Source organism: Microchirus variegatus (genome assembly GCF_963457635.1).
Source record: "Microchirus variegatus genome assembly, chromosome: 1".
Taxonomy (NCBI): Eukaryota; Metazoa; Chordata; class Actinopteri; order Pleuronectiformes; family Soleidae; genus Microchirus; species Microchirus variegatus.
In genome coordinates, this window is record NC_139802.1 from 39,280,717 (window position 1) to 39,301,789 (window position 21,073).

At 38.3% G+C, this 21,073-nt stretch overlaps 3 protein-coding genes across 5 annotated transcripts; 2 read left to right on the plus strand and 1 right to left on the minus strand.

The window, feature by feature from the left end:
• The first annotated feature begins 1,888 nt into the window (after positions 1 to 1,888).
• Positions 1,889 to 5,217, plus strand: ankra2 (ankyrin repeat, family A (RFXANK-like), 2). Of its 2 annotated transcripts, none has more exons than XM_083899577.1 (9): positions 1,889 to 1,972; positions 2,374 to 2,721; positions 2,828 to 2,986; positions 3,079 to 3,144; positions 3,481 to 3,578; positions 3,690 to 3,815; positions 3,916 to 3,982; positions 4,058 to 4,138; positions 4,256 to 5,217. In XM_083899577.1, the coding sequence occupies exons 1-9, from the start codon at positions 1,897 to 1,899 to the stop codon at positions 4,309 to 4,311; spliced, it is 1,077 nt and encodes a 358-aa protein (XP_083755703.1). In that variant the 5' UTR covers positions 1,889 to 1,896; the 3' UTR covers positions 4,312 to 5,217. The 2 variants fall into 2 exon arrangements, with proteins under 2 accessions (XP_083755703.1, XP_083755704.1); XM_083899578.1 differs by having other exon boundaries at positions 1,910 to 2,004.
• Positions 5,218 to 6,425: 1,208 nt separating this feature from the next.
• Positions 6,426 to 11,065, minus strand: btf3 (basic transcription factor 3). Of its 2 annotated transcripts, none has more exons than XM_083898119.1 (6): positions 10,925 to 11,065; positions 9,053 to 9,121; positions 8,637 to 8,750; positions 8,341 to 8,542; positions 8,002 to 8,058; positions 6,426 to 6,946 (listed from the first exon to the last, which is right to left on the minus strand). In XM_083898119.1, the coding sequence occupies exons 2-6, from the start codon at positions 9,119 to 9,121 to the stop codon at positions 6,900 to 6,902; spliced, it is 489 nt and encodes a 162-aa protein (XP_083754245.1). In that variant the 5' UTR covers positions 10,925 to 11,065; the 3' UTR covers positions 6,426 to 6,899. The 2 variants fall into 2 exon arrangements, with proteins under 2 accessions (XP_083754245.1, XP_083754246.1); XM_083898120.1 differs by having other exon boundaries at positions 10,988 to 11,051.
• Positions 11,066 to 14,773: 3,708 nt separating this feature from the next.
• Positions 14,774 to 15,916, plus strand: foxd1 (forkhead box D1; the record flags this gene model as incomplete). The annotated part of the gene is made up of 1 exon (XM_083895874.1): positions 14,774 to 15,916. The coding sequence occupies one exon, from the start codon at positions 14,774 to 14,776 to the stop codon at positions 15,914 to 15,916; it is 1,143 nt and encodes a 380-aa protein (XP_083752000.1).
• Positions 15,917 to 21,073: the final 5,157 nt, after the last annotated feature.

Sequence of the window (21,073 nt, forward strand, 5' to 3'; positions counted from 1 at the left end):
CAACAGTACAGCCAAAATATTTGCATTAAAAAACATATTTTGCAGACTGCAAATCATGTTTATGTTTTGAAATCATGTTTTGGCATGTGGCGCCACCTACCGCCGTCTACCAATCATTGCAGTCAGTAGAGTCTCAGCTGCCGAGCAACCACGGGTTGCCAGTTACGTCAGAAAACGAAACCTAAAAGATCTCGGTATTTTCGATTTGAATGTAGTAACCGTTTTTGGCCACATTCTTACATATGGCACCTTTAATAATGGGATAATTATGACCAAATGTCTGATTATTACTGTTATAATAAACATTGCTCGCAAACATATATCATATTATGTCACCTCGGTGGCAGCTGTGCCTCAGCTACACACTGTGTTTAAAAGATGGCAAGGTCGTGGGTCATGTTTTCATTATAACATGATATTAAGTGAGGGGCCGCATGTAATCGATTGGGGGGCCGCATGTGGCCCTTGGGCCACCAGTTGGAGACCCCCGAGCCCCCCTCCCACCATGTCAGCACATGATCCAAATGTAATACTATACATTGCAATAAATATAGTTATGTTATTTCCACCACTTTTGTATTCAAAGTGAAACATTAAGTGTTTTAACAACTTGAATTAAACAAGTAAAGCGGCTTCGGTTTTGGCTCCACTTTAACTTCACTGCTACCGATAGCATCCCTCTAATGCGTCTGTGCTGGCAACTGCTCCTTTAGATGAAAATCTAATCTCAGCTGGATTGTGACTATAATAAGACACAGAAGACACAGACATGTGACATTGACAGGAAGCCAGAGGATGACTTCCCCCCACCCTTCCTGCTCCCAAAAACTCATCCCGCCCGATTATGAGCAGCAGATAAAAACGGAACAAAAAAACTTAAATGTTGTGAAATATTTACAGTTGCACAGTCTTTTGAACACAGAGTTCAACAGTTTCCTCTTTACAGTGTTGTTTAAAACCTACCAGTCCTGCAATGTCTTACCCATGAGATGATGGTGCCATCTGTTGGCACAAGAATATAAGAAAGTGGAAAAATTGAGTGAAGTGAAAATCCTGCCACCTTGTGGAGGATTCCCAAACAACACGATCCATGCTTAATTTTTTAACTCGCATTGTTTTTTTTTTCAGTGTATTCTGCAAAGTGATTCTCAATATAAGCATTATAGTCTAGTCTATACAACAAATTATATATAAAAGGTATTGTTTGATTGTTTTTGGTATGTTTATTTTCAGTGTATGTGATCCTGGTGTCCAGCAGATGGCGAGCGCACACTGTGTCCATTACACAATCTAAGTTAGACAAACTATTTAAACTAAGTAGTGAAATCATGTTTTTGCAAGATACATACCACATTGCGATTAGATATTGCTCAGATAATGTGTAAAGTAGGAATACAATCAACCATAATTTATTATCAATTTCTCTCTAGATTATTTTCTCGATAAGAAGAGGTTGGACCTGACCTGATAAGTTTTGACTTCTTCCCACTCCCCTTTGAACAAGTATAATTTAGATTAATGATTAATCTTCTTTTTGTGTCATTTATATTTCGTGTACATGTTCCATGTTCAAAATAAATCATACAGAGATTTGTAGCTTAGGCAATAAAATGGAATGGAATGGGGGAAAAGGTCTTGCTCTGTCAACAAACCAAATATATTCTGTTTAATGTCATAAAGGGGCAAATTGATATCAGAATGTATTTATTTGATGTATAATTGTCTGGTACAGTGTGTTTGTTCTTAATACAAAAAAATAAACAAGATCATCTGAATTTTAATCGTTTTTTCTCTTCCTTTTTTTTGTAAAACATTATGTACAGAGACTCCGGTCCGGAACTAATGAAGAGGGAGGTTAATAGTGGATGCACCTCTTTGTGCCCCGGACATTCGCGCATGCGTAAATCGACACAAACACCGAGAGCACAGGGATGTGTTCGTGAAGACACCGAAACACGCAATGTCTTTCACAGTGAGACGATTTTAAAATTCGTATTCTGAAATGTACGCGTAATGTAGTCGCATGTCGCAATGTCTTTGTCTCGGCTAACTATTTGGTATACTTATCAGAAGGTAGTGGTAACTAGCATGCGAACTAGTAGCTATCAGTAATATGAGTATTGTATCAGTATGTTTTGTATTTAGCTTAGCGTTATCGTCAAAAAAATATCCATAAATTGTATATTGTATATATTACATATTACAGTCAACGTACAGTATATTTTTCATATTGTATATTAGTTTTAGGTAAACCTGTATCATACAGTTTGATGTACACTGCCTGTATACTGCATGTGTGCTTTTAATTGCGACTGTGATGCAGTGTCACTAATATGATTTTTGTAAGTAATATAGTATGTCTCTGCATTTCAGCTGCTCAGTGTCTCCAGTTTATTCTGAGTGTGACAGCCCTGGTGAGTGATCAGAAGATGGACAGCACCACCATGTCAGCCTCAGATAGGACAACAGATTGCTCGCTGGTGTCTGAAGAAATGGAGGGGATCTGTGTCATGCCGGACTTGAGTGCCATCAAGACTGAGGTTGCCACCCCGGATGACGCTGGCACTCAAAATGTGGCCATGGGCATCAAGTTCATCCTGCCCAACCGCTTTGACATGAATGTTTGCTCAAGATTTGTCAAGTCGCTCAATGAGGAAGACAGCAAAAACATCCAGGACCAGGTGAACTCTGATCTGGAGGTGGCATCTGTTTTATTCAAAGGTAGGGAAGAGGTGTTTGTGTGTTTTCAAAGTAATTACCCGCTTATCCTGTGACGATGACTGATGTACGAGTCTGTAACGCCACAAAATGTTTCACTTACTTTCAGCTGAGTGCAATATCCAGACCTCACCCTCCCCAGGAATACAAGTACGGCATGTTTACACGCCATCCACCACCAAACATTTCTCCCCCATCAAACAGTCCACAACGCTCACAAATAAACACCGTGGCAACGAGGTGTCCTCCACTCCTCTTCTGGTGCATTGTAAGTAACATTGTCTACTTTTGCGGAATATTTTTTTTTAACAGGAATATAATGGATGTGTTTACTAACAAGTTCACTTCATTTCCTCTCAGCTTTGTCTGTTCATCAGCTGGCAGCACAAGGAGAAATGGTGTTTCTGGCCAGCAGGATCGAACAAGGTAGGAAGTCCCTCAAAGACTCAAACATCACTCACAATAATTACTGTATACAATTACTGTAACAATTGTCGTCTCAAAGATTCATTTTGTTACAACATGGTGCTTAACAGGTGACAATTGCATGCATTTAATTGTCTTGTTTTGTCATATCAACAATCACTAAAGACAATTTTATTCAGCAATCCTGACATTTAGAGGACGGGGGATATTTTGTGGCATAATATAATGGATTACAGTAGTTATATTGTTTAATAACGTTTTTATTAGATGTTAAAATAATAATGTAAAGTTATGCATTATATGCACCGAACCCTTTTTGATATTCTGCATAAATAGAGTCTGTGATCAACCTCCAAGATGAGGAAGGCTTTACCCCCCTGATGTGGGCAGCTGCACACGGACAAATCGCCGTCGTTGAGTTTCTGCTCCAAAACGTATGAAAAAATTTACGTATCACTACGATGTTGTGGTTTTATTACATCAGAGTGCGTTGCATCCTGTGTATTTATTAACTAACCTTCACTTGGTGTCGCTCTTCATTTAAGGGTGCTGACCCCAATCTCCTGGCCAAAGGGAGGGAAAGTGCATTGTCCTTGGCCTGCAGTAAGGGATACACTGATATTGTGAAGATGCTAATCGATTGTGGTGTTGATGTCAATGAATATGACTGGGTAAGGATATACAGAATCTAAAATGATATACAGGAAATAGTTCACTGACTTTGTACTACTATGTGGCTGGTTGTGAAGTAATGTGTATTCTGTGTTTCAGAATGGAGGGGCCCCTCTGCTGTATGCTGTCCATGGCAACCATGTGCGCTGTGTTGAAATCTTATTAGGTAAGTCATGAACATAGCAGCGTTTGTTTAAGGATGTAATATCCAGCTGGAAGTAAAATGTTTAATGTCTTCTAGAGAGTGGTGCTGATCCTACCATAGAGTCAGATTCTGGATTCAATGCAATGGACATGGCCGTTGCGATGGGGCATAGGAATGGTATGTGAAATGTAATATGTAGTCTGGGCTTAAGGGGCAAAAACGTCAGAAATCGCATGTAGAGCTACGATACATTGCACAATAACAAAAAAAAACATTGTTTGTTTCTCTGTTCAGTTCAACAGGTGATGGAGGCTCACTTACTGAAGTTACTGATGGGAATCAGAGAGTGAACCCGTGACACGCGAGGGACATCACTGCTCTCTGGACAATCAGCCAGCAGGAAGTGATGTACTGTACCGAGACTGAATTGAAATGCATTGCACCGTGTCACTATTATTTACGTTGGGCGTGATTTTGTGCTGTGGACATTTTTTTTTTATTTGACAACATCCAAAGCATTTTACTCTGAATGTGGCGTTGCTAGTTTTATCAGAGCGCACACTGAAGAATTAAAAAAGAAAAGAAAAACTTCTCGTCCACAACTACCCAGCATGCACTGCACCTGCAAAGTGCTACCAAATGAGCAGTGCTGTGCAAATTCTTTTTTATTTGTTTTTACTTCAGCTAAGCATGGTGGTTCTGTTTTGACTACTTTTTAAATAACGGATATTGAATTAATTTATTAACAGTAATTATAATTAACGGTTGTGAATAGTAACAGGATTTTATTGTAACTCGTCGATTTGCTTCATGTTCACACTGTGTAGTTTTTACTGAAAAAAAAAAGGTTACAGCTACATTTTCAACACAGACCGTGTACTTTTATGACGCTCCCTCCTGAGCTGTCCGTCAAACGTCCTAGTGTCATTTGTACTTTGCTTTATTTATTTGAATAATTGAGACATTTGTGGCGTGATATGAGAAAACGTTCATGTCGATGTAACTCTTGTTTTTGTTTCCGTATGTATAGTGACGCTCGTGTCTCGACGTGTTGATTTTATAACCTCTCACACCTCAATTAAATGTTCCACAAAGTTCTTGTGGTGCCGTTTGCCACGATATGACAATGCTCGTGTTTAATTGCGGTCATAAGTGGTTTATTAAGGAATAACCTCAGTGTCAGCAATTGTTCTGTAACAGATATTTATCTGCTTTCGTGTGAATGTTTGGATCACTAAAATTGAGCTGTTATTTAATTAAAAGACCTTTTTAAAGCATGACAGAGTGGCTTTTATTGGGATACTTATTTTGTAGCAATTGAATATTCTCAATATATTTAGAATAAATCTGTGAAAAGTGCAGCATCCATCCATCCAAGAATTATAAAACTCCATTGTGGGCTGTTGTTAAAAACTGTGTCTTCCACAGATGATTCATAGTTAGCCATGTACATAGAACATTTAGTGTAAATATTATATTAAATTTCGACCATTATGTCTGTGCGAGTGTGAGCTCCACTTTCTTGTGTCCGGGAACTGCATCTGGAAATTAGCTTGTAGCTAAATCTAATGCAAAGCATATTGCGATTTAAGTATTATTTTAGTATAGTATTTTGCTTTGATTAATTAAAATCAACTACAATCAGGCCACTGACGACTCTTAAGCATAGTTCACATAGTCTAAACTCAACTCAGTGCTGTTGCTCGACATGTAGGTTACCCATTTTCAACATGTTACTTTAGCTTGTTAGCATGCTAGTCATTGCTATACAAACTGCCTCTGTTGAGCATAGCATCAGTTAGCCATGTACATGGAAAATAAGACCATTAAGTGTGTGAGTGCGAGTTCCATTTTCTTGTGTCGAGGAACTACATATCATTAGCCTAATAGCATAATTGCCTGTAATTTTTTTTAAGTAATTGTGATATCTGCCTAACTTTACCAATGCGCTTGTTGAAAACAATTGTTTTTTCTTGTTTTCTGAAAACATTCAAACAAGACTTAGTCAACTATGCCATTAGGCTAACGATACGGAAATTAGCTAGGAGCTAAATCTAATGCAAAGCGTATTGAGATTCAAGTATCATTTCAAGTATCAACCCAGTGCTGTTGCTTGACATGTAGGTTACCAATTTTCAACATGTTACTTTAGCTTGTTAGCATGCTAGTCATCGCTATACAAACTGCCTCTGTTGGGCAGGATTGGTAAGAGTTTGTACATTTCACAAAAGCCAGTGTCAACCAAGACCAGGAACAATTTTAAATGTGTTCGCAAACTTTAATCTTACAGGTAGAGGGTCCAATCATTCTTTACATGTGCTAATAAAGCCAAGACATAAGCAGGAGGGGGAAAAGTTTTTTTTTTTTTTTTTTTCATCAAGTACTCCTTTAAGTGCATTTACGATAAGCTTCGAGGATCTACACAGGTTCAATTACAGCTGTGAAAAGAAAGAAATCAAGGCAATTTGGCGATTCATCGACAGTAGCAAAGGTTTATTCCACATTCGGTGGTTTAGCGAGGCCACAAGAATTAAGGTTCAGTAACACAGAGGAAACGGATGCAGAACAGGAGCCTGAAACACATTTTATACACAATCTCTCACTAACTGGACCACAGAACACAACAAGCATTTGGAGAGTCTGGTGGCAAACAAGAGGTGGAATGGATACTAAAATACCTCACTTAAATACTGCTAGGCTGGTTTTTAATACTTTAGAGTACTATTCTAAAAAAATACTCCAAAATAATTAACTCGGGAGTATGCCATTAATTTGTCGAGGTGTTGTACATGTTACAGACAGCTCACAGCAAAAAAGTTGACAGATTAAAAATCTTCTTGGGTACTTTATTAACATTCCACCTCTCTAAAAAGACATTAAAACATCTTGTGCCCACATGGTCCTGTCAAGTTTTGACACTCCAGGAGACCAATTTCCTCTAGTTAGCCTCATCCTTGGATGCTTCATCGAAATTTTCCACCAGATCTGAAACAACAAAAGATTTAGGGGTGAACCGACTTGGGTGGAGGAGGGAGAAAGGCATGTGCGCATCGGCACTTATGACTCACGGGAAGTGCTGGAGAACAATTCGGGAAGAGTGCATTTATCTGAAACGTGATACTGCGTTGCATATCTTTCCAACTCATATATAGACGACAATGTGTTCAGCATATGAGGACCGCAAATAATTACTGAAAGCAGCTAAAACTATGGTGGAACACCAAATGTGAGAAAAGTGCCAGCAAATTCTGGCTCAAAGGGTCGAGGGTTAATGTGGGAAAAAAAAAAAATCAAAGGATCTTATAAATATGTACCTTTGGTGAGGGAACAAAAATGGAAACTTAACACCAATTATAGCATGATGGCAATGGCTGTTAACCCTGTGCTATCGGGCTTCAACTACATCCATTGCTGAATGCATGTGTAATGGTTTGGGTTCATCAGTGAGAAGACGGGGAGAGAAGTCCTGGGAAAAGTTCCGAGTGGTGTAATGGCAACCTTATGTGTTTGGTCCATTACACTCACAAAAGAAAAGCAAACATAATCTTGAGATATTATAAACAATGAACATGACATGGAAACATAAAAATGCTACATTGCACAATCTTCTCAAGCAGTGGTCGAAAAGCTATGAATACAGGGAACCACAATTTCAATATTTTTACTGCAATTTCTGGAAAACGGAATCTTATTTTGAATAGGTAAACCAGCCATTTCCACTCTTAATTTTTAAGAAAAGGGCTGAGGAAAAGAATGCACAAATGTCTCCTGTGACCATCTGTGGGTTTCATCAGTCTCTGGGAATGACTGGTCTACATGAACAGATGAAAAACCCCTTTATGATCTTTTCCCCACACTAAAAAAATAATAATTATTAGTCATGATTGGTATACTAAGAAAGAGAAACTATGTAAAAACGGATGAGGAAACATTTCCAAATTGTTTGATTTACCAAAGAAACGCTTTTTTTGGAATGGCAAAGGTGACAGCTGTGCATGGACAGCTGGGTGCATCATTATGCGCGACGTGTTTACACTCACCTGGAACGTCGTCATCTTCTTCCTCTACTGTTGCAATTGGCGCTTTTCCATCTGCAGCTGTTGAGAGCAGAAAAGCGCCGTCAGTGTGAAGCACTTAAAATGGGTGAAGCTGCCAGAAACAAATCAAGCTTGAGCCCCTGAGGGCCGAACTAAAAAAAAACTCTAATCAAGTCTAACCAGATGAGAAAATAAACACATGAATCTTCAGTGAGGCAGGTGGAGGCCAGCGTGCGTCTTTATCAGGAAATCTACAAGCCTTTTCCCACACTGATGTTCGCTCTGTCATGCTACAGCGTATTCCAACATGCTTTGTGTGTTTTACTATAACAGATGACTGACCCTGTTTGGGCAGGGCCTCGGCAAGTCTCCGGAGGCTCGTCAGGCTGTCGGCTCCCAGTTGGTTCAGGATGCCCGGCAGCATCTCGGTCAGCTGCTTGGTCTCAGCGTGGCCAGTGATGGTGAAGGTGTTGGCTGCGAGCGAGGCCTGCACTTTGGGGTTGTTGAAGTGGATGACTGTTCCTTGATTTGTAAACATGTTCACCTGTAACGGATCACGGAAACGCATCAATGACACACGAAATGTATGTTGAATGTACCTGTGAGGGAAAAGGACTGAGACCATGTTTGTTTATTACCTCTTCAATGCCGGAGATGTTGTTGACGCCAAGCTTCTTTAGGGAGAATTGGAGCTTCTTGTCATCGGCGGTTGCTGTTCTGTGGACGACCTTCTTCTTTCTGCGAGCACTACCCTGTTGGGACATTCATAAAAGTATGTCAACCTATATATTGGAGTTGGTGCTTTTTTCCTACCAAAAGTCTGGACTAATCAATTAATCATCATCTCTCTGGCTTCATTAAAAATGACAGGTGCTATGACGCCAAAGAACAGATACAATTGCAGGTTATAGAAACAAGCTGTACACAGTTCAACGACTGGAGCTTTAGTCTTGTGCCAAAGGTCTTCGACTGTGAAGCAATAGTAGAGAACAGTGCTTCACAGATAAATAATTTCACATAGCAATGGTGCGGTTATTTTTTTTTTTTTAATTACCTTTCCGCCGATGCGGACTTGCGCCTGTAGTTTAGCGAGTTTTTCTTGATTCATAATTGTTTCTTTCATCTGAAAAAGAGAAAAAACAAATAACATGGTTTAAATATGAGGTATTATTTTAGCCTCAGCAGCACAGCTAATATTTATTATGACAGTCATGTGTCATAATGAATATGATGTCAAATTGATATTCACAACTTAAGGCATGTATATTAAGTGCCCTGCACATTCATGCATGGATTTGATCTCAAATCAACACTGCAAATAACATGCAGTCAAAAAACAAAGACGAAGAATAGTCAGCCATCATGTCGTGTGTGCAGAGAAAAGGTTTATGGTGACAGACAATATAAATCTAAGGAGTTTTCTTGATGACAGCCTCCTGGCTGAGGTGTTTCTGACCCCACCCTGCTGACAATATGAACCAAGGCGACACAAGCAAAATAAAAGAAAAGAAATGTGACTCAGAGTGACATTTGTGTTGTTTTAAGCCAAAGAGGAAACTTGAGATAGATGAAACTCTTCATTGTAATGTTTCACTGGCAGATCGCAGCCTTAACAACTCCGCTATGGCACTACTGTGGCAAGCTGTGGTTGGTAAAATGTAACTTACATAGGCCGAAAACAATTCATTAAAATGTGCATTGCTAAAACATGTGATGTAGTGTCACATGGTTATAATCATGGTGATTATTGACTTACTTAATAAATGTACAAATCAACAAAATACTGTAATTTACAAATACCGAAAAGGCAAATCACCAGCCAAAAATAGATGATTAAAATAAAAAAAGGGGGGGGGGGGGGAGTGTTTTATATATATATTTTAAAATGTTCCTTATCCTTTATTAATCCCTTATTGGGACCTTTAATACAGATATGGTTTCTATGATGCTTAGTCAAGACATTAAACCTTATAAACAACTGAATTCGCAAGTTTGAAATCATATTATTGATGTTTTTGCAAAGAACAGGTCAGTGCACCAATCTGCCAGAACATTAAATCCACTTGTCAGTTTCAATATATTGCATTGTGCTAAGAGTAGTGACTTGATTTGTTTTAATTAAGTACTTAATGCAAGTATGTGATGTGTTAAATTAATTATAATTGGAACTAACTTCATTATTAATTCGAATGTTTCTTTGTGGCTGCCTGTGCAGAAATCATGTACTTTTACGAACATGTTTTCAAATGCACATGTTGTTGAATAATAGCGGAAATACATCATTTCTGCTATAAATGCAACTATAACTTGTCCACATGTTGTGCGTTCACGCACAAGATTTCCACCCAGACTTCATTACCCAAAGTGTAGCTTGGCTAACACCTCGTAAAGGCTTGATAACGTCTGTGTAAATGTCCACAATACGTAGGCAAAAAAAAAAAGACATTGGTGAAATACTGTAACACACATGTTAACACACAAGCGGGGAACAAAGGCCTTAATGTCGGTTAGGAACTAACATGTAAAGCTGTAAGTAACAAACCCGCAGTCAAATGCGCCGAGTTAGGCTAATTAGCTCAAAGCTAACGATTGTCTATGTTTTGAACGGCAAGCGAGGAAAAACGGCACAATAAAATGCTGCGATAGGCCGCACACAGGATGAGCCGAAACCACCACATGTGACGCCGGGGCTGGTTTAAGCTAACGCCTGCTGACTAATAATTGAGCCAACCACTGCACCGACACAAGGTGTGGTGTAGCTTTTGTAGGCTTCAACTTGTGGGCTAACGGCAGCTAGCCTCGGAGCTAACGGAGAGACGGTGAAGCAGACGGCCTGTCACTCGCAGCCACACACCGCCGTCAGTGAGGTTAGCGTCATTAACTCCGGCAGATTTCAGCAATCCAGAGAAAACATGCCTTCGTTTACCTTTTGAGGTCGGTTCGGGGATATACAGTGCAGGGAAGAAGATATTTAAAGCTCCACACTGACCTGTAAACTAACAGCAGACACATGCGGGAAGCAAGATGGAAGCGAGAGAGGAAGGGGGAAGTGACGTACGGCAAAACGTGCAAGCGAGATACTGAGTCGACCTGCCCTGAGTTTAGACTTGCAGGCAAATGGTCCCTCCCCAATCAAATGGCTCCATTCAAATTGCCATGTTTTTAAAGTTGTACACATATGATCACGATTGCTATCATTATCATTTCAATAATCGAGATATGTATTGTCAAACTGTTTCATACAGTCAAAAGTGTAAAAGCTGTTTGCAAGGAATCTCAACATGAAGGGTAGCAGCGAAGACAAAACAATGATAGTAATACAATGTTTACTTTGTGTGTATATATATATATATACATGTATAAAAAAAGTAAATGCACAGACATATATTGACATTTGATATACACAGATGTGGAAAAACAGAGCGTGGAGAAGACAAATGTATGGCACATAATTATTGCCAAAGTAAAACAGCATACTCTATACAGAATATATGACTGTTTACTGTGGAGACTTGGGTTCACAGCAATGGAGAGAAAGATAAAAACCAAGAAGCCTGAATTTAACATACAGTATGTGCTCCTCATATGGACACTGTGGCTTTGTGGTGTTTTCCTTTGTCTCGTCCCTGTCTGCATATGATAAACATTAAATCACATCCCAAATTGCCTCTGACTGGCTGACCATGTTTGTGACCCTGGTGGGGGTGGATGTGTGTGTGGCAGAGATGCACTCTGACAGTGAGCTGACTTTAGTCTCAAAAACAAAAAGTATCTCGGAATGACTTGAAATTTACCATCATAATAGTCGGCATCGCCCTGAACAAGGATCCGTTGAAAATATTTGCAAACCTCTCAATTAATAATTTTAATGAATTTTTGAAATTCATGAAATGATCCATTTTGCCCTGATGCACTTTGACAGTGAGCTGACTTTCTTCTCAAAAACAAAAAGTATCTCGGAATGACTTGAAATGTACCATCATAATAGTCGGCATCGCCCTGAACAAGGATGCTTTAAAAATATTTGCAAACCTCTTAAGGAATAATTTTAATGAATTTTTGAATTTCCAGAAATGATCCATTTGCCCTAATGCAGTTTGACAGTGAGCTGACTTAAGTCTCAAAAACAAAAAGTATCTCAGAATGACTTGAAATTTACCATCATAATAGTCGACATCACCCTGAACAAGGATCCGTTGAAAATGTTTGCAAACCTTAATGAATTTTTGAATTTCAGGAAATGATCCAACTTTCTTCTTCAAAGCAAAAAGTATCTTGGAACACATTTTTTTAAAAACTGATAGTTTTGTCCCCCTGGCCATCAGTTGCTGACCACTGTGGCACAGAGAGAGGACACACAGAAGCAGAATTAAGAAACACAGTATAAGTGATTGAAACTTGACAAAAAAGTACTGTATATTTGTTTTGTGATACTTGACTGAGAAATATCCTTTTAATCATACAACGTATAAATAAAATACTTAATGGCAGAACAATTATTATCATTAAGATTGTTATTATTGTTAATATTATTATTATTAATAGTAGTAGTAGTAGTAGTAGTAGTAGTAGTAGTAGTAGTAGTAGTAGTAGTAGTAGTAGTAACTTCAGGTGGAGGCTCCTGTCCACGCTGCTCGAACTGGTTATTAACCGTGTTCATCACTAGATGGCGCTGATGGCATGAAAACCTTACTGAAAAGTATGCTGAAGGGCCTCACAGCACCTGAAGGCAACATGTTTGACAGACGGAAAGTCGTAATAAGATTATATATACTATATATTATTTAATTATACGTCTCAATTAGCTTTTATTTCGGCCACATTGATGATGTTTTGTTTCGCTTTACTTTTTTTTACGAGAGGAAAACTGATAAATAAAAAATAGTTTGTTTAATGATTCAGTTAAAGTCAACAGAGATGTGCTTGCCGTGTTTAATGTGTTTTGCTGAAAAGGAAAAAAAGAAAGAAAAGAAAAACACATTAGCACATCCAGTGTGATTTCTGACAATAAAAAAATGGAAGAAGTGTAATGTTATTTATTTATTTATTTATATGTTAATAAATAAATAAATAAATACATTAAATAATTATATTAATACTAATAAAAACAAGAATTACAGATAATAATGGATAAAGCAATGTGTGTGAATTTCTGGCTCCGTTTTATATGAAGCCCACACACTTAACTAAATATTGAGAGGTTTTCTATTATCATTATTATTATTATTATTATTACTACTATTACTACCGAGTGTGCACTTGTATTTTGAAATGTAAATGTGCACTTGACTCTGACTGAAATCTGAATGTATTTATTCATTTGTATTAAATATTTAAAAAAAATAAAAAAATAATAAAACAGAAGCAGTCACTTACCCATCAGAATAAAATGAAATAAAATCATGCACACACACACACACGCACACACACACTGAGCAGCAGCAGGAGCATGATGCTGCAGACTCACTGCACCCAGGCCCCTTATATGTGGCTCTCGCATGCTCTGCGTGACCCGTGACTGATTCGAGTTAACAGCTGACTCTTTTCCATTGCAAATGGCTCGCGGATAATCTAGATAACTACCGGATCACGCAAACCGAGCGCAGCCTGGACCACGCACTCACTCCACGGCTCTCCTATAATGACAACAGAGGCCATTCATGTTAAAGACAGCACCTGATGGCGATTTTTCCTCACAGGTATTCTTCATTCACACTCTTTATGAGCCCACTGTTGTACCTTATTGTATTTATTTATTTATTAAAAGAAATATAAATAAATATATATATTTCAACTGTATATATTTATTTGTTATTATTTTTATTTGTATTATTATTATTTTATTAAATAAGGATATAATAAAATAATAATAATACTATAATAATAAAATAATCATATTTTTAGTGTATTTATTATATATATGTATATACATACACACACACATATACATATACATATACATATACATATACATATACATATACATATACATATACATATACATATACATATACATATATAATAGCCTCATATATTGCCATTTCCCATCATATATCCATATTTGACATCATTTATTTCAATAGGAAAATCACTATTAAATGTCACGGTGTCAAAAATCGCAATATTGACTTTAATCTTACTGGAGTTTCTTCTCTCGCGGCCTGATTTAACTTCTCCTACATTTTCCTTTTCATCCTATTTTTACAGCAAACACTGAGGTGAAACACAAGCTTCAGATGATGACTTATATGTGGACCATAAATGACCACTAAAATGGACGCAGGCCACACCAAACTTATTTTAAACACTCACTGTTATTTTTTTTCTTTCTTCTTTTATTTATTTTTCTCTTTCTTTCTTTCTTTCTCTCCCCTCCTCTCTTTCTCTCTCTGTCTTGGTGACGTTCCCTCACCATGTGATCACTGTCGCGGTATAAATACAGAGAGGATCCTCCCCTTTGTGATTCAGGTTTGGCCCTTTTCGCAGGTTTCCCCCTGCACATTTCTCTGCCTGTCATCCACGGGGATCGTTCGTTTTTAGTCACAGCAACAGAAAATCAATCAGATTAAAGAAAAAAAACCCAACATATATCTGCATATGGAAATAGAGAGACATTACAGCGGCGACACGTGCTCCTCTCCTCCTCCTCCTCCTCCTCTCCTCCTCCTCAGATGAGTTTGTGAAGAGGGAGGGCAGGGCAGCTGGTGCTCCTCTCATCCTCCTCTCCTCCTCCTCCTGCGGCGTCCAGAGAGCAGAGGGGAAAGCGGTGTGAGCCATGACTCTGAGCTCGGAGATGTCGGATGCCTCCATCATCTCGGAAGAGACCGACATAGACGTGGTGGGCGAAGGCGAGGACGCGGACAGCCACACGCGCGCTTCCTACGTGGACGAGGTGGCGCAGATGCACGACGGGATCCTCCTGGCCGGCTCGTCGCCTCCTCCGTGCCTGGACACCTCCGCGTCTCCCAGGGACGCGTACAAGCCGGCGGGCAAGAACACCCTGGTGAAGCCTCCTTACTCCTACATCGCCCTGATCACCATGTCCATCCTGCAGAGCCCCAAGAAGAGACTCACGCTCAGCGAGATCTGCGACTTCATCAGCAACCGCTTCCCCTACTACCGGGAGAAGTTCCCGGCCTGGCAGAACTCCATCAGACACAACTTGTCCCTCAACGACTGCTTCGTGAAGATACCGAGGGAGCCCGGGAACCCGGGGAAGGGCAACTACTGGACCTTGGACCCGGAGTCGGCCGATATGTTCGACAACGGGAGTTTTCTGCGGCGCAGGAAGCGCTTCAAGCGGCAGCAGACGCAGCAGGACCTGCTGCGGGAGCACAACACTTTTATCCCCGCGGCTCACGCAGCCGCAGCCGCCGCAGCAGCAGCAGCAGCAGCCGCGTACGGGTACGGACCGTACGGCTGCGGAGGATACGGCATCCAGCTGCAGTCCTACCACACGCACTCTGCGCTTTTTGCGTTCCAACAGCAGCAGCAGCAGCAGCAGCAACAGCAGCAGCAGCATCACCATCACTCCAGGCATTCACATTCACATTCACACACGGGAACCATTATCCCCGCTCCCTCTTTGATGCCCACCACCACCACCACCACCACCAACACGGACTTAGCCAGGAGTAGCAGGTTTTACCCGCAGCTCAGCTCCAGCATGGGCGCAGGAGCCCCGCTGCAGAAATCCAGCTCCCCGGTGCAGCGCTCTCCCTTCTCCATAGAGAGCATCATAGGCGGCTCACTGAGCCCCTCCAGGACTTCTCCCTCCCTTGTCCCGGTCTTACCCTCCTCTCTGGGGCCTCCACTGTCCGGCCAGCCGCAGATACAGAGCGTGCACCCCGGAGCTGGTGTTTTACACCCGGCTGAAAACTTTCCCAGCAGAGTGGCGAGCGGCACCAGCGGCTGTTAATTCATCATGTTTGGACTGTAAAAAAAAGAAAAAAAAAAAAAAAAAAAACTTTTTTCCAGCAAAAGTTAAAACGAAAAAAAAAAAAATTGAGAGAGAGAGACATGCAGCAACAAATCAAAAACCGTCCTCCCTCCCTTCCTCTCTTTGAAGGTAGGATTATTTTTGTATGTTTATTCTAAAGCTGAATGAAGGACAATATAAATAACACGTGGTGTGCCTCTCTATATTCACGCTGTTCAAAGACGCATTTAAGGCTATTTATGTTCATTTTCCTTTAAGATTGCGGCGTGAATCTGACTTTCATGGACCACGGACTTTTGTTTTCCTTGTACTCTTCCATGAGGTGATTCGTTCCAGTCACTGTTTAGGGTCGATCTCAGGATATAAACTGACTTAATAAACAGGTTATGAATGATCACATGTTTATATATTTTTTAAAAATAGACTGAAATGTATTTGTGTCAAACACATCCATGTTCTTTTTTTATTATGGGGAAAATCAAAACAGTCTTTTTTTTTTTAAATTTTGATTTTGTATTATAAGACACAGAAAGCAGAATCTTACATTTATAATAATAATAATAATAATAATAATAATATGCAGTCTGTGTTTATTTCAGTAATAAAAAACAATGTACATTTTCTTTTTTTGTCATTCAAGTGTGATATTTTTTACACAGTTTGTTTTAAACAAGAATAAATTCCGTTTTGCAAAAAAAAAAAAAACCACCAAACAATTTGTATGGAAATATATTTATTTAATGACCATGGAAAGAAAACGAGGTCATGTGATGTTGCTATAATATATGAGCACATGCAGGTGTTTCAATTATGGTTTATTAACGAATGCGTGCGAGAAAGATGTTTTCCTCAGTTCAGAGAGGCGCGTATGTATGTGTGTGTATGTGTGTGTGTGTGTGCGTGTGTGTGTGTGTGTGTGTTATTTTGCGACACGGAGTTATAAAATATGAATGCATACATTATATCTCTATATTTGTCGCTGTTGTTTGTTCAGATGTTGCGCACTGGCTGATGCTGTGGCGGTGTCTGCTCACTGTGGAACATGCGCACTGGTTCCTGTGTGCGTCCATCACTGACCTCTCATTCTCATAATTACAGTGAACTGTATGGGCTGGATTTATTTTAATTTTGTGTGTGTGTGTGTGTGTGTGTGTGTGTGTGTGTGTGTGTGGTCGGTGATTGCACCGGCGTTGGTGTCAAAACGCTGCTCAGCCTTCGTTCAACTTCCACAATTCCTTTATCTTTTCTTATCTTTATATTATATTTGACACCGTTTCACAAAAGGAAAATGGAGGCTCGCTCATGGTGCGCCATGCCCGGGCCCACGCATGGGGCATGGATGCGTGGAGGTTTGTTTTTGGAGGTTAAACTCAATTCCCTCATCACTTTTTAGGTCTTCACTCACTTTTGTTTTTTATTCGGCCAAGATATAGGGAGGAGCATGTATTTTATACCACGCAAAAGCAAAAGGTAAATTTGGGTTTTTACGCACGAGATATTCAGTCACTTTTATTTTGATATTGGTAAAGGCGCATGTATGTTTTTTTTTATCATATTGCGTTTAGTTTTTACGCACGAGTAGAGAATATCACACCCCAAGATAATTAAAAAATATAGAATCATAATTAAAGACACACTTGTGTGAGACGCAGTAGCTGAGGCTCAGAGCTGCTGCTGCAGCACATGTGATACCGTGATGCTGCGTGATGTGTGTGTGTGTGTGTGTGTGTCCTACACTGTTAAAGCACAGCTGCTTCCGTGACTACAGTGTGTGTGTGCGTGTGTGTGTGTGTGTGTGCGTGTGCGTGTGGAGCATCGAAACAGTTCACTAGGCCACGGAAGGACATCCCGGGCTATTGCGTGATGATGTAACACGCACAGTGAAGGAGAGCAGAGCATCAGGGGAGAGGAGGTCGTTTACTGTATTGAGGCTACTTTATATAAATAATAATATTGGTTAAAGGAAAAAATAAAGAATTTTCACAGTAAGAGTCTGATAATGACATTGTGAGTCTATTTCTATCGATTATATCTGGGCAAGTTACGCAGTTTGAGCCTGATTATAGTCTATTATTATCTGTAATAACACAGGTATAGAGTATAATGTATAGGCCCAAACCTTCCTCGTAGTTTTAGTGTGTCCACAATCTAATTCATTACAAATACGTGATTTTGTCGTCATATAAGTGGTTGTAGGTTGATTATTATACTTTGATTACTATTATTGCTGTTGTTTTTCCTCATCAATATATCAATATGTGCCTCTATAACCTAGGGCTGAAACTTTTACTAATTGATGACTAAATGAGTAATTTCGATAGTGTTTTTTTTTTACTTCTAATACAAAAAATAAAATTATATATATATATTACTCTTTTTATTATTAACTCTTGGAGTTTTCAACTGCTTGAGTTTGAATACATTCTGAATACATTCCTTTGCCCCATATACCAAAACAAATGTTTATGGAGCAAACAACCAATCAATGAAACTGATGCATCATTATGAGAATAATCGTAGGATGGAACGAAACACGGCCATTTCTGAACAGCAAGGAAAGTAAGTAAATAAATAAATAAATAATAATGTGTGTAAATTGGAAGATGGCCCTCAGTTTTAACTTTATAAATAAAGTTATTATTATTATTTAATATTATTATTATTATAATAATAATAAAAAGGTGTGTATGTGTGTGTGTGTGTAATATGGTAGTATCCAAAATAAAAGTAGGATGTTTGAAAAAGCTGTTAAACATATCTATCTATCTATCTATCTATCTATCTATCTATCTATCTATCTATCTATCTATCTATCTATCTATCTATCTATCTATCTATCTATCTATCTATCTATCTATCTATCTATCTATCTATCTATCTATCTATCTATCTATCTATCTATCTATCTATCTATCTATCTATCTTAATTTCTTTATTCCAGGTTCCTGGTGTGTCTCTGACCCAAACATCAAAAATATTTAACCTTGATGGTGAAACGGTCAATTTGACCTCAAGAGAAGCGTAAACATCCAGGTTATTATGTTAAGCAATATTTACTGTAAAGGATGGGATTTCACGAGGAATAAAAAAAAAATGAGAAGAAAAGTATATAAAGTTATAAAAGTTTTTATAAAGAAAGTGTCTGCCTGTAGGTGTCTTGAGATGTCGTTGGTGGACTATGTAAAGTAAAGGGTGGGGGGAGTTTGGGTGTGTGTGTGGGGGGGGGGTCTTTTCATGAAATGTCACGGATCATGTGGACATCAGCCTCCTTGAGCATGACTGAAGCTCAGTTAGCAGTTTATCCTGCTGGGTCACAGGTCACGAGGAGAGGGGATAAAGCACAACACTCAGCCCATAAAAGACACTGCAGGCATTTGGGGGTAAAAATGTGTTGTTGGTGCGTTCAAGGCGCTCAGAATAATCTGGGTCTCAAAAAAAAAGCAAAAAAGCAAAAAAGAAAAGGAGAAACAAACAAAACAAAACAAAACAAACTTTGATTTAAGCTGCACACCAGTGGACACGTTGTGTTTTTTTTTTCTCTCCTTCAGGAATATGAAGTCTCACACTGACCTCATCATCTCTGGCCATTGTTTGACAGCGGCGAGTGTGTGATTAACAGGCAACAACTCACTTGTAGCGTGCGTCCGATGGACACACTGGTGCTAACTTATTTTCAGGTAAAACATACATAATATAATAAGCAAAAAAAAAACCGCTTAAAAATAAAATAAAGCCAATTTCTCTGTCTTTTATTTTGGTGAGTTATCAAACAACAACAAAACATTTAAGGTTAAAAGCGAAAACAATTTTTTTTTAATAAAACCAACAAATGACGAAAAAATAAAATAAAGCCCATTTCTCTGTCTTTTATTTTGGTGAGTTTTCAAACAACAACAAAAAACATTTAAGGTTAATAGCGAAAAAAATAAATAATAATAAAACCAACAAACGACGAAACCGGTATCAACAACTGCACTTTTCACTTTTACTAATAAAATAATAACAAATATCTGGGTTGTGAAATAATTAAAGCGTATTTCCCTTTCCTCAGTTAAAAAACCTCTAACAATAAAAAAGTATAAAATAATAAATATAAAATAATTTACAACTATATATTCACTAATGTGAATATTGTCTTTATTGCGCTGAAATAACAAATAATATAACACACTCGAACACAATAATGAGGATAATCAGCAAATAAATGAGTCAATTGGTGCAAACATTAAACATTTGACCTTTCACGAGATAAATTAATATATTAAAAATCTAAAAATAATTCAAACAGAATCAAACATGAATATAAGTGAAATTCAAACAGAATCAAACATGAATATAAGTGAGGAAAAATATTTTAAAGTTTCAAAGATTTAAAGTAACTTTAAGGTAAGGTAAGACATTTATTTTATATTTACGTTAAGTTTGTAATTCAATTTAATGTTTTCATTTATTATAATAATAATCATAATACAAATTATGATTATTATTTCTCTATAACAACCACAGAAAAGTGTACTGCTGCTCAGTTATTTAAAAAAAAAACTCATATTTGTTCCAAATGTTCATATTCACCTGAAAGCATCTGAAAAACAGAGGAGCAACAGAAAAAAGAGAGCAATTGGAAGAGGACAGAGTACGAGGAACGGAATAATAATAATCATAATAATAAAAAAAAGGAGTAAAAAAGAGTGAATACCTCCCACTGAGGTGTAGAATCTCTCCATCTGCTATTCAGTGTATGGAACGGTCTCTACACTTATCCTTCTCTCTAAAAGGAGCTCTGTGATTAACAGGCAACAACTCACTTGTAGCGTGCGTCCGATGGACACACTGGTGCTAACTTATTTTCAGGTAAAACATACATAATATAATAAGCAAAAAAAAAACCGCTTAAAAATAAAATAAAGCCAATTTCTCTGTCTTTTATTTTGGTGAGTTATCAAACAACAACAAAACATTTAAGGTTAAAAGCGAAAACAATTTTTTTTTAATAAAACCAACAAATGACGAAAAAATAAAATAAAGCCCATTTCTCTGTCTTTTATTTTGGTGAGTTTTCAAACAACAACAAAAAACATTTAAGGTTAATAGCGAAAAAAATAAATAATAATAAAACCAACAAACGACGAAACCGGT